At 40.0% G+C, this 14,325-nt stretch overlaps 1 protein-coding gene across 1 annotated transcript in view; it reads left to right on the top strand.

The window, feature by feature from the left end:
• The window catches only part of LOC308519329 (zinc finger protein 454-like), a gene marked incomplete at its 3' end in the record, with an annotated part of 48,023 nt that extends 40,310 nt beyond the window's left edge, over positions 1-7,713 (top strand). Inside the window, exons 5-7 of the mRNA XM_081091304.1 lie at positions 4,230-4,415; positions 6,653-6,683; positions 7,677-7,713. Coding sequence (XP_080947430.1) covers positions 4,230-4,415; positions 6,653-6,683; positions 7,677-7,713 — 254 coding nt within the window. The remainder of the gene's footprint in view (positions 1-4,229; positions 4,416-6,652; positions 6,684-7,676) is intronic.
• Between the last annotated feature and the right edge of the window lie 6,612 nt (positions 7,714-14,325).

Below are 14,325 nucleotides of genomic sequence, written 5' to 3'. Positions count from 1 at the left end.
AGGGCATAGCTCTTACCCTGGGGCAAGGTGGAGGGCGTAGTCCTCGCCCTTTCATTAACACTGCACCACTTCCAGCCTAATTTAAAATGCAGTAGTGAGGAGCTTTTGTTATTTCAAATTACATCTTAAAATTTCACTGCTGTATTCTAAGAAATATTAAACAAAATAACTTGTTTTGTCCTTTCTCAGAGGCAAAAACTTAAAATATATTCATTAATTTTTATTTGATAAAGCTTTCCATGTGATTTCAAGTGTATTAAATTTAGCTAAATTTAAAAAATCCTTTAAAAATAGAGAATAAACTTTTGAAAACATTTCAGGGCCCGTGAAATTTCTCAAAGTCATTCCTTGGTTATAGTTTTGAAATCCAACTTGAAAGACCATCAAATATATATATATATGATTTAAAAATTATATACTTCTTATAATTATTAAGAGATATCAATTACATTTAAACTGGTTTTAAAATTTCAGCTAGGATCACAGAAATTGGATTACTGCTATCAGTCCCTTTTAAATACTTTGACATAAGCTACTTAACTTTTGTTTAGGGAGTGAACATATAACCTTTAATTGTCCTTACTTTAAGGAAAGCAGGGTTTTCTAGATTTAGGAGATTAGAAACAGTTTCTGCCCCATCTGCATTTCTGTAGTAAAATTCCACCTTAAAGCTCCACCCCTGAAATTCCATCCTGCCTCAGTGAGCAGACATTCCCTTTTGGCTAAATCAGAGGGAGGGGCCTTTGCTGTTTCAAGATGGCGGCCCCAAGGGGCGTGGCAAGCCATGTGGCTGACGTGGCGGCTGCCAAGTCATGCAGCCCAAAGTGGTGGCTGTCTACACTGTTCTTTGCAATTAAATTTAAACTGGTTTTTGTATTAAAAATTTCAGTTGAGGTCATAAAATTAATCCTCTTTTTTAATCAGATCAATAAGCAACATATTTTGAATTCTAATTATTTCAGAGAAAAAAATTTTCTCAAAAATAAATTTTTTTTTTACTTTTAAAGCATTTAGCTATTATAATTATACAATTTTTCCAAATTCAATCCGAATTTTAAACTTTTAGCTAGAAAGTCAAATATTTCTCAATCAGTAACATTAAGAATAAACTTTAAAAATGCAAGACATAATCAACCAACAGATTTAATACTGTCCTCTAGATTTTGTACGAGGCATACTCAGATCTCATTTAATTCAGTATTATGCCATTTCAAGATACCTAGGTATAAACTGCAAGGTCTTAAATTTTACAACAGCTTTGGAAAACCACACTTGAGGCTGGCAAGGCAGGCCTGGCCCAGCCTTTGATTTTAAAATGACCATAATTTTTTCCTCTGGGGAAGGTCAAGAAACAAGCTTGTAGCTACATTGTTTCCTGCCCCTTACTTGCTGGTGGGAAGTTTCAAAATTGGCCTGGGGGGGGGGGGGCGGGGGAGGAACTGTTTTCCCTGGCAAAACAGGTTAGGCCTACACTGGACCAATCAGATGTAAATTGACCACAATCTTTAAGAATTTGCTACAGGCGGGAAGCAGCTAGCCCCTTTTCTCATTAGAAATGTTTTGGCCAGCCTTTTCAATTACAAAGGGCCGGTTTTTTTACCGGGCTACTTAGATTTTTATAATTAAGAGATTTTAATAATTTTTGAGATTCAAATCCAATTATTTTAAGGCATTTACTTTAGCAAATTTTTGTAACAGAGACAATTTTACTGATTTTCCTTTTAGAGGTCTTAAAGTTAGCTTTGGAATAGGCTTCATTAACATTATTATGGAAAAATACCAATCTTGTTGCTAGAATTTCTACCCTGGGGCAATTTCGCTGTTTTCCTTAGGAAATAATCAGTCTTGGGTTTTATTCTGCACATTTGTAAAGAGATTCCAGCTCAAAACTCTATCTAAATGTCCAAAATCAGAACGTGCGCGCATTAGTTCCAAGCCAAGTTTTCTCTTTACACGTGAACAGAGATCCCAGATGCATTTTTTAAATTTTGTAAAACTTTTCAATTACGAGAAGGAGACTTTAAATTAGAATACTGGGGAGGAGGCGTCCATATTGGATAGCCATGTGCTTCCCTTTTCCTTTCCACCACATCCTGCTTTGGGGGAAGTTTCAGCAAATGACTCAGATGGCGTATTTGTTCCCAAAGTCATGCTTAATAGAAAAACAGATTTTAAAATTTTTTTCCTTTTTTGCTTTCCAAAGTAGTAGCTAGCACCCACGGTGACCTTGGCTAGACTTTGCACTTTCTGACATGTTCTCAGGTGGTTTTTAAACAAAACATTAAGTAATCTCATTGTGGGAGAGCTTATTGCTCTGCGCTCTCCTGCCACCTTTGAATCTCTCCGAACCAGAGAGAGATTCGGCAGCGGGGTTTCATTTCTTGTTACAGATAGATTCCAAATACAAATTAAGACTTTAATTTGGATAAGAAAACACATTAAGATGACCATGGCACTATTTTTTCAGCCTCATCTAAAAGAGTACCTTTTTCAAGAAAAACAAAGGTTATGTTCTATAATAACACGCAAAGAACTGTAAAAGATTACCTTCTAAAATTTTAACACTTTAAACATGCAAATCAAAAGCCTATAATACAGTTTCTTAAGTTTTTTAAAAGCCAAATATACCTTTTTAAAGCTGAATCTACTTTTTTAAAGCCAAATCCTGCCCCGTTTGTTAGCCTGGTTAAGAAAACGTTCCCAGTTTACTTACAGACCCGGGCTTCTGTAGTTGATCCTGGGCATTGCATGCGGTAGAATTCCCCTCACCTTTTTCTGGTGAGTTTTCTACACCTTTTCAGTGAAAACTTCCTTTTCTCGCTCCAGCGAGGCCTGCACTTCCAGATTACCCAGCAGGCGCCAGATGTCAAGTAAGACTCCCTCCACGTCCTGCGGAGTAGGGTTCGGTATCTGAAAGAGGAGCCGCACAACAAATGAGAGAAAAAGACACGAGATAATTTTGCAGTATTGGGGGACCAGGTGGGCAAGTCCCGAAGGACTTCCACCAATGCTCAGGCAGCTCCAATCTTTTATTGATCTGGAGTAGCCCTTAGGGTAAGGAAGTTTCAATGACACACAGATCAGCAGACAATTTCCAGGAATACACAAAGTATCTGATTAACAATAATCAATAAGGATCTACATAAGTATCTAAGGAATTAAGTGAACTAATGTGGGGATGCTTCAACTATTATTACCTAAATTAACTGGGTGGTTCCGAGATTAACTGGGTGGTGCACAGTTCTGACCTTTGCTAGGACTTCAAAGGTTACTAGCTTTTGGGGGTCTCTGTCTAAACTCAGCTAGTGAAGACAATGAATGGACTCCGGCAGGTCTCACTAAATTTCTTGGCATTTTCTAGAAAATTCTTGAGTAACTTTATAACCGTGGTTTTGAACTCTATATCCAGTAGTTTACTTTCCTCCATTTCTTTCATTTGTGACCTGTTTCTTTGTCTCCACATTTTCGTTGCTTTCCTGTGTTAATAGAGTGGCCTTTTGTGCTATATGGACCAGTGGCTCAGCCTCCCCAATCACCTGAGGTGGACAGTCTTGGTGCACCCTTTTGTGGGCTGTGTGCACAGTCTTGTTATAGTTAAGCCTTGATTGCAGTTGGTATCACTGGGAGGAATTGACCTTCAGGCCAATTGGCTGTGAAGGCCAGCTGTGTCTACAATGGAAGAACTGCTGTGCTAGAGACACCCTTATGTGGCAGGACTTGCTTCAGTGGGGCTTTGGTGCTCACTGAGTCTGTGCCTTGAGTGTGTCGCTTATGGATGTGAAGAGTTGTAATCTGGTGTGGTCTCACACTGACCACTGGGTACACTGGCTCTTGGATCTCCAAGGAGGTACAAAGTCAGCCACTGCCTGAGGCCACCCAGCAGGAGCTACAGCGAGATCTGCAGATTTCTCCTCTTTGTGTGGGGTTTGGAAATGCCCAGATGAGGCCCAGCTGTGAAGCAAGGCAGGCTGCTACTGCCGAACCTTGGGCCTTCTTTTGGAAGCTTTAGAGCTCTCTGACCTAGCTGCAGTTTGTTAGATTAGTCTGCGAAAGGACAGGCCATTTATAAGCAAAAGCTGCTGTGCACAGCTTGGGTGGGGTTGTAAATTGGGTGGGTCAGGGATCTCAGGGAATCACCAGGGCGGAGCAAACAGCAATGGCTGCCAGTCAGCCCTGCACTGGGGAGGTTCCTGTGTCTCCATGTCTCCATGTCTTACGCCCCCATGCAGGAACAATGATTGCTGTGAGCACCTCTGAGAGAAAGCCGCCCTCGTGTTCCTGTCCTGATGCCAGACAGTCCAGTTTCTCCCTGTATGAGTCTGGTTCCCCAGAGTCTCACCCGGAACTGGAGTTCAGAGCAATCCGGAGCTTGTATCTCCCTCCCGATTCAAATAAAAACATTAGCACACCGACTTGTCAGCCTGTTTCATGCGCACCTCTGTACCTCTGCACTTCTGCACCTCCCACCAGTCTCAATGCGCTTTTTTCTTTCCTTCTAGTTGCAGAACTTCCACTTAGCCAGCCCTCTCATGGTTCTGGATGATATGTGTTCTGTCTTTTAGTTGCAGTTTTGATGTGGTTGTGAGAGGCAAGTACTGTTGTTCACCTATGCCACCATCTTGGTTCTTCTGTTTCTTGTTTTTTGTTTTTTGAGGTAGGCCTGTAGAGCTATGAACTTCCCTCTCAGGACTGCTTTCACTGTGTCCCATAGATTTTGGATTATTGTGTTTTCATTGTTGTTTGTTGCCATGATGCTTTTTAGTTCTACTTTGATTTCTTTGGTAACCCAGTCATTGTTTAATAGCATGCTTTTAGGCTACAGGTGTTTGATTTTTTAAAGTTGTTTTTATTGTAGTTGATTTCTAATTTTATGCCATTGTGATCTGAGATGATGCTTGATATGATTTCTATCTTCTTGAATTTGAATAGATTTTGCCTGTGTCCTAATATATGGTCTATCTTTGAAAATGTCCCTTGTGCACTTGAGAAGAATGTATATTCTGTGGCTTTGGGGTGAAATGTTCTGAAGATGTCAATTCCATCTGATCTAGTAAGTCATTTAGGATTGATGTTTCTTTGCTGATTTCTTGTTTAGAGGATTTGTCCAATGGTATTAGTGGGGTATTAAAGTCCCCTACTATGATTGTATTGCTGTCAATCTCTCATTTGATATCCTCCAGAAGTTTTTTTATGTATTTGGGTGCATATATGTTTACCAGAGTTATATCTTCTTGTTGAATTGCTCCGTTTAGTATTATGAAGTGGCCTTTCTTATCTCTTGTTATGGCCTTCACTTTGTGGTCTAATTTGTCAGATATGAGTATTGCTACCCCAGCTTTTTTTTTCATTTCCATTTGCCTGAAAAACCTTTTTCCATCCCTTCACCATCAGTCTGTGTGAGTCCTTTGCTCTGAGGTAGGTTTCCTGTAGACAGCAGATATATGGGTCGTATTTTCTTATCCACTCAGCTCAGTCTTTTGATTGGGGCATTTAATCCACCTACATTTAAAGTTATTGATAGGTACTTGCTTGCCGCCATTTTTATTCTTTACCCCTGTGTTTCTTCTTCACTTCCTATTTCTTCTTTTTACAGCTGACCCTTTAGCATTTCTTGCATTGCTGATTTGGTGGTAATAAACTACCTTAGTCCTTTTTTTCTTGTCTGTGAAGCTCCTGATTTCACCCTCAATTTTGATTGATAGCCTTGCTGGGTACAGTATTCTTGGACTCAGACCCTTGCTTTGCATGACTTTGTATATTTCATTCCATTCCCTCCTGGCCTGATGTATTTCTGTTGAGAAATCAGTCACTAGTCTGATGGGGAATACTTTGTAGGTAACTTTCTGTCTCTCTTTGGCCGCTTTTAAGATTCTTACTTTGTCATTGGTATTTACCAATTTAATTATAATGTGCCTTGGCATCTGTCTTTTTGGGTTCATTTTGTTTGGGACTCCTTGAGTTTCTTGGAGTTGTGTGAGTTTTTACTTCCCTATATCAGGGAAGTTTTCTGTCATTAGTTCTTCAAACAGGTTTTCTATTCCTTGCTCAGTTTCCTCTCCTTCTTTCACCCCTATTATGCGGATGTTGTTTTGTTTTGTGTTGTCCCAAAGTTCCCTTAGACTCTCCTCCTGTTTTTTAAGTTTTTTTTTCTAGATGCTGCTCTGCTTGTGTATTTTTTCCTACCTTGTCTTCTAGCTTACTGATATGATCCTCTGCTTCTTCTGGTCTACTGTAGATGCTTTCTATTGAATTCTTTATTGCAGCAATGTCATTTTTCATTTCTTCTTGGTTCTTCTTCATTTCCTCTTGGTTCTTACACATATTGTTTGAATTTGTCTTCCAACCTTTTCAGCGACCTTATGACCATTTTTCTGAATTATTTCTCTAACCTATTGCTTGCCTCCATTTCATTTACTTCCTTTTCTGGTGATGCCTCCTTTTCCTTCATATGTGGGCTGTTTCTTTGTCTCCCCATGATCTCTTCTCCGGTGTCTGGTTACGTAGCTCTCGCTCTCTCCTGTGTTGACTTTCTCTAGGCAATATTTGACCTTTCTGTGAGAAGGTGCAAGGCTCGCCCGCATCCATGTATTCACACTGCTTGAGACCTGGTGTTTGTGGGTTCGCAGCTGGTCCCTGGGTGTTGTGGTTGTAGGGTTGTGGGAAGTATCCGAGTTCTTCAGAAGGTAAGGCTAGGCTTCTGATCCTCCATTGGTATTTTTAGAGAAAGTGGAGGGGAGTTTGGAGGGAGAACGATAAAGAGAGAAACATTGACATGAGAGAGACACATCGATTGGTTGCCTCCCACAGTTGCCTCGCCAGGACTGGGGATCAAGCCTGAAACTGAGATATGCACTCGTGACTGGGAATTGAATATGTGACCCTTCAGTTCATAGCTGAAGCTCTACCCACTGAGCCAGACAGACCAGGGCTCACCCTATGTCTTTTTATTGGAGCAGTTAATTCACTTACATTTAAAGAAATTATTGATAAGTATATACTTACTGTCATTTTGTTAATTGTTTTTATTATTTTCCTTTTCCTTTCCTTTTCTCTTGATCTCTTCCTTTGTGGTTTGCTGGTTTTGTTTAGTGGGTTTTTTTCTCCTTACTCTTTGTATATCTTCTGTAGTTTTTTGGTTTGTGGCTACCATGAGGTTTATGTATATCATTGTATATCTATAGCAGTCTGTTCTAAACTGATAGGCATTTAAGTTCAAATATATTCTATGAGAATTATAGTTTAACTGCCTTCTCCTTGCTTTATGTTATTGATGCCATGTATTAATTTTTTTTTTTGGTATGGTATATCTCCTAACTACTTATTGTCATTTCAGTTGAGTTTGATACTTTTTTCTTTTGACCATCATAGTAGCTTTTTAAATATCTGACTCACAGCTAAGGCTCTGTAGGTCAGGAGTTAGAACAGTGGTCTCATAAATATCTGATTCACTGTATTTATTAAATACTAGAGGCCTGGTGCACAAAATTCGTGCTGGGGGGGATCCCCTCAGCCCAGCCTGCACCCTCTTCAATCCGGGACCCCTCAGGGGATGTCAGGGATTGGGCCTAAACCAGTAATCGGACATCCCTCTCACAATCCGGGACTGCTGGCACCTAACTGCTCACCTGCCTGACTGCCTGATCATCCCTAACTGCCTGCCCCCCCCCCCCCGCCAGCATGATCACCTTTAACCACCTCTGCCTGCCGGCTTGATTGCCCCTAACTATGCCCCTGCCAGCCTGGTCACCCCTAACTGCTCCCCTGCTGGCCTGGTCGCCCCCAGCTGCCCCCCTCTTCCAGCCTAGTCACCTCTAACTGCCCCCCCCGGCCGGCTTTGTTGCCCCATGCAGCCTGCTGTTCAGTCATTTTGTCTTCCCTCACTAACCCCCCCTGCTGGCCTGGTCGTCCCATGCAGCCTGCTGTTCGGTCATTACTGTTATTCTGACAGCATCCTAGACAATTTGCATATTCCTCTATTATTAGTATAGATTTGGTTTTACTGTGAGATTTTTTCCCCTTTCTCTTGTTTTCTTATTTCTGGTTATGGCCTTTCCTTTTCTGCTTAAAGAAATGCCTTTAACATTTCCTGTAAAGCTAGTTTTATGATGATGAACTTCTTTAGTTTTTGCTTGTCTGGGAAACTCTTTAACTGTTCATGAATTCTGAATGATAAGCTTTCCAGATATAGTATTCTAGGTTGTAGGTCCCTTTCTTTCAGCACTTTAAAGATGGCCTGCCACTTCTTCTGGCCTGTAAAGTTGCTGCTGATAAATCAGCTGGCAGCCTTATGATATGTCCTTTATGTGTAACTTGATGCTTTCCTTTTGCTTCCTTTAAGATTGTCTCTTTATTTTTAACTTTTGCAGTTGTAATTATAGTATGCCTTGGTGTGGATCATTTTGGGTTCATCTTGTTTGGAACTTTGTGCTTCCTGGATATACGTTTCCTTTCCCAGTTTGGGAAAGTCTTCAGCTATTGTTTTTTTAAATAAATTTTCAATTCCTTTTTTTCTCCTTCTGGTATCCCTATAATGCAAATGTTTGAGTCCCAAATGAGAGCCTCACATGTTAACTATGCCTTTCCTCCCTTCCTTTAAAGTTCCTGAACTCTAATTTTTGGCTTCACAGTACTATAATACTATAGGAAATTCTTTTTTTTAAATTAAATCTTTATTGTTCAGATTATTACAGTTGTTCCTCTTTTTTCCCCCCAGGGCTCCCCGCTACCCGGTTCCCCTCCCACCCTCACCCCCCTCCCCCACTGTCCTCATTCATAGGTGCACGATTTTTGTCCAGTCTCTTCCCGCATCCCCCACACCACTCCCCCCCGCCCCCCGGAATAGTCAGTCCACTCCCTTTCTATGCCCCTGATTCTATTATAATCATCAGTTTATTCTGTTCATCAGATGATTTATTCACTTGATTTTTAGATTCAGTTGTTGATAGATGTGTATTTGTTGTTCATAATTTGTATCTTTACCTTTTTCTTCTTCTTCCTCTTCTTAAAGGATACCTTTCAGCATTTCATATAATACTGGTTTGGTGGTGATGAACTCCTTTAGCTTTTCCTTATCTGTGAAGCTCTTTATCTGACCTTCAATTCTGAATGAAAGCTTTGTTGGATAAAGTAATCTTGGTTGTAGGTTCTTGGTATTCATCATTTTGAATATTTCTTGCCACTCCCTTCTGGCCTGCAAAGTTTCTGTTGAGAAATCAGCTTACAGTCGTATGGGTACTCCCTTGTAGGTAATTGACTGTCTTTCTCTTGCTGCTTTTAAGATTCTCTCTGTGTCTTTTGCTCTTGGCATTTTAATTATGATGTGTCTTGGTGTGGTCCTCTTTGGATTCCTTTTGTTTGGGATTCTCTGCACTTCCTGGACTTGTAAGTCTATTTCTTTCACCAGGTAGGGGAAGTTTTCTGTCATTATTTCTTCAAATAGGTTTTCAATATCTTGCTCTCTCTTTTCTTCTGGCACCCCTATAATTCTGATGTTGGTATGCTTGAAGCTGTCCCAGAGGCTCCTTACACTATCTTTGTATTTTTGTATTCTTTTTTCATTTTGCTTTTCCGGTTGGTTGTTTTTTGCCTCTTTGTATTTCAAATCTTTGACTTGATTCTTGCGATCCTCTGGTCTGCTGTTGGGAGTCTGTATAATATTCTCTATTTCAGTCAGTATATGCTTAATTTCTAGTTGGTCCTTTATCACAACCTTAAGGGTCTCATTAGATTTCTTGAGGGTCTCATTAAGTTTATCGGCGGTTTCTAGAAAATTCTTGAAAAACCTTAAAAGTGTGGTTTTGAACTCTATATCCAGTAGTTTGCTTTCCTCCATTTCTGTCATTTGTGTCCTGTTTCTTTGTCTCAGCATCTTTTATTCTTCTCTGTTTGATAGAGTGGCTTTCTCTGCTAAGTGTCCTCTAGGGCCCAGTGGCTCAGCCTCCCCAATTACCTAAGGTAGACACTCTTGGTGCACCCCCTTGTGGGCTTTGTGCAAAGTCTTGTTGTAGTTAAGCCTTGATTGTTGTAGGTAACACTGGGAAGGATTGACCTCCAGGCCAATTGGCTGCGAGAATCAACTGTTTCTGCAGTAGGAGAATGGATCTCTAAGGAGGTGCTAATCTAGCCTCTGCCTGAGGCTACCCAGCAGAAGCCAGCTGTGAAGAAATGCAAGTTGCCTTGGGGCCTTGGGCCAGCTGCAGTTTGTTAAGTAACTTTCAGATTGCAAAGGGCTGGGCCTTTCACATGCAAAAGTCTCTCTGCACGGCTTGGGCGGAGTGGGGTCCCAGGGGATCAACAGGGCGGAGCGAGCAGTTATGGCTGCTCTCAGTCCTGCCCTCAGAGGCCCCGCTTTTCAGTGTCCAGGCAATGCTGTGAGCACCTCCGAGAGAAAGCTGCCCTCGAGTTCCGACTGATGCCAGACAGTCCTGTTACTCCCTTATGAGTCTGGGTCCCCAGAGACTCACCTGGAACTGGAGCTCAGAGCTGGAGACTCCCTCCCAATTGAAAAAGACAACCGTGTCCTCAGCCGCCAGCCCTCTCCGCACCTTTGTATTTTACTTCCGCACCGCACCTCCTCGAAGTCTCGGTATGCTTTTCTCTTTCCTTATAGTTGTAGAATTTCCACTCACCCAGCCTTCCTGTGGTTCTGGATGATGTCCATTCTGTCTTTTAGTTGTATTTTTGAAGTAGTTGTGTGAGGCAGCAATCTCCGGTGTTTACCTATGCCGCCATCTTGGTTTCTCTATAGGAAATTCTTAATCTCTGTTTAACTTTAGTCTCTTGCCCTGAGAAGCATAAAAATTCAGCACATTCTGTGAGATAAAAACCACTAAGTTAGTAGTTCTCAACCTTCTGGCCCTTTAAATACAGTTCCTCATGTTGTGACCCAACCATAAAATAATTTTCGTTGCTACTTCATAACTGTAATGTTGCTACTGTTATCAATCGTAATGTAAATATCTGATATGCAGGATGGCCTTAGGCGACCTCTGTGAAAGGTCGTTTGACCACCAAAGGGGTCACGACCCACAGGTTGAGAACCACTGCACTAAGTTTTGGGATCACATCTCTGTATTTCCCTTCTCTCCACAAAATTAGACTATCAGGTTGTCCTCAAGTGACATATTATGCCTTTAGACATAAGTTTTTATTTTCATTTCAGATTTTCCAGTAGTTTTCTAAGGAATAGTGGTCTGTCCCAGGTTACTCTATCAGATCCTGAGGTGCAAGTCAGTCCTTAAGATTTTGAAATTTGGCAATGTTGGTGTTTAACTTTGACCATTCTTTGTTTTGAACAAGGATACATTATTCTGAGCTCACCTGGATATTTAGTCGTAAAGTGCATCTATTTAACTTTCTTTTTCAGATAAGTTTCAAAGAATTTATTTATTTATTTATTTTTATTATAGCTCTTTGTAGATTTTCTGGATTAAGTAGGGGGAAAAAAGTAATGAGGGAGGCTTGTTCTTAATAGCACTTCCCAGTAATCTGCATCATGTGTGTTTAGTAGCTAGTCCTTATTATTGCATATCTTAGCACAGAGTTTTAAATAAACTTAACATGAAAGACAGATATTCACCAAAACATATGCAAAACTAATATTCCCTTCAAAACTCTATAAATACCAAGGAACCCATGAATGAAAGCAAGTGAGACAGTATAATTAGGAAGTTTGCATTTGGAGAGGAATTACTTCGTCAGATAATTTATGGGACCATGGCTCCTATCCCAGTAGCAGATTTTCATTCTAGTGACTAGTATTCCCCCTTCCCTGGATTCAGGGCCTTGCCGTTAAGAGATTTAGTGGGTATATTCTGGAAGATTTGCAGGTTTGTTCCTGGTTTTCATATAGATGTTACATTGTTCATATAAGTTTGAAGACATTGCTTCCTCACCAGTAGTAGGAGGTCCTTCACACAGCCTTAATCATAGTCTTTTTATTATCCATCTGAATGCTAAAATGAGTGTATAAAACAGTAAAATATTGATTTTAGTAGTTACTCTGGAGTTGAATTTTTTCTGTTTAGTTTCAATGGTTTCTTAAGTTTACATCTGTATTAATTAAAGACCATATCACTAAAATAAACAAGGTACATTTATTCTTATCTGTTGGCATAGTTTGGTCTGTACAGGTTTTTCTGTGGCTCAGAAAGCCTGGTAACTTCTCTGTAATCACAAATAAAATAACTTATACTCAAGGTCCCCACCCAGGCCTGTGACTTCTGAAGTCAAGCTCCCAAGGTCTCCTGCTCAATGCATTATACATTAGATCAACCTCTTTCTGCTTTGTCCTCTGTTCACCTCTCCTCCTCTTTCCTTTCTTCTGGAAATCTTCAAAACTAAAACCTTTTTATTAGCATTATAAACAGGCTCATCATCTTACCCCAACTAGATGTTTCACTAGGATAAAACAGACATTTTTATTTTTGATGTCTTTCAGACTGGATGACTCTCCCTGTGAATAAGAAATCTACTCTCAAGGCAGATATTCCTGAAGAAGAATTGGATCAGTGGATGATAAAGGAAAGATTTACTAGCAATAGTCACTGGAAATATGATAGCCTATTGGAATGGCAGCATGGAGCCCAGGAGATAAAGTTGCAGAAAATGGTACTCACTCACCAGAAAATCTCATCTGTGGGTAGTGACCAGGAATGTGAGAGATCTGGGAATCGCTGCATCATGAGCTCATCTTTTGTTCAAAGTCAGGTATTTCAATCTAGCAAAAAAGCCTTTGAATGTAGTGAGTGTGGAAAAGTTTTCACTAAGAGTTCAACTCTTAATAAACATCAGAAAATTCATACTGAAAAACTTAATTCAAATCCAAAAACTCTTATTAAAGAGAAACGGTACAAATGTAGAGAATGTGGGAAAGCCTTTCACCAGAGTACACACCTTATCCATCACCAAAGAATTCACACTGGTGAGAAACCATATGAATGTAAGGAATGTGGCAAGGCCTTCTCAGTGAGCTCCTCACTTACTTATCATCAGAAAATTCACACTGGAGAGAAACCTTTTGAATGCAACTTATGTGGAAAAGCTTTTATCCGAAATATACACCTAGCCCACCATCATAGAATACATACAGGAGAGAAACCTTTTAAATGTAATATATGTGACAAAGCCTTTGTGTGCAGGGCACATCTTACCAAACATCAGAATATTCATAGTGGAGAGAAACCCTATAAATGTAATGAATGTGGGAAAGCCTTCAACCAGAGTACGAGTTTTCTTCAGCATCAGAGAATTCACACTGGAGAGAAGCCCTTTGAATGTAATGAATGTGGAAAGGCCTTCAGGGTGAACTCTTCCCTTACTGAACATCAGAGAATTCATACTGGAGAGAAACCTTATAAGTGTAATGAATGTGGGAAAGCTTTCAGAGATAATTCATCCTTTGCTCGACATCGGAAAATTCATACTGGAGAAAAACCTTACAGATGTGGATTGTGTGAGAAAGCCTTTAGGGACCAATCAGCCCTAGCTCAACATCAGAGAATTCATACTGGGGAAAAACCATATACATGTAATATATGTGAGAAAGCCTTCAGTGACCATTCAGCCCTTACTCAACATAAGAGAATTCATACAAGGGAAAAACCTTACAAATGTAAAATCTGTGGGAAAGCCTTTATCCGAAGCACACACCTTACTCAACATCAGAGGATTCACACAGGAGAGAAACCCTACAAATGTAATAAATGTGGGAAAGCCTTCAACCAGACTGCAAATCTCATTCAGCATCAGAAACATCATTTTGGAGAAAAGTGATATGATTGCAGTTTATGAGGAAGGGCTTTGAGACTGAGTATATGAATAATTGAATTTAAGAGAATCCATTCTAGAAAATAATCATGAAAGCTTATATTAAGATAGTCATTTTATTTACTGAGAGTCAAGCTTTACAGCAGCAGTTCTCAACCTGTGGGTCACGACCCCTTTGGCGGTCGAACGACCCTTTCACAGGGGTCATCTAAGACCATCCTGCATATCAGATATTTACATTACAATTCATAACAGTAGCAACATTACAGTTATGAAGTAGCAACAAAAATAATTTTATGGTTGGGTCACAACACGAGGAACTGTATTTAAAGGGCCAGAAGGTTGAGAACTACTGCTTTACGGTATTGTGGGTTTTGATAGTTTTAGGATGTCAAATACTCCTCATGGTTCAAGAACTGCCTCAGCGGAATAGCAGTACTGTATAATTAGTCTGAATTACCAAGTATCAGAAGCAAAATGGAGCTTCATTAACAACATAGAAATTTGTTGATCAAATTTACATTTTCATTATTAAAAGAAATTATAAAATTGTAAAAG

Source organism: Myotis nattereri, assembly GCF_964212035.1.
Source record: "Myotis nattereri genome assembly, chromosome: 5".
NCBI classification, from domain to species: domain Eukaryota; kingdom Metazoa; phylum Chordata; class Mammalia; order Chiroptera; family Vespertilionidae; genus Myotis; species Myotis nattereri.
The sequence above is the reverse complement of the archived record's forward strand: the minus strand, read 5'-3'. Positions and strand labels throughout refer to the sequence as shown.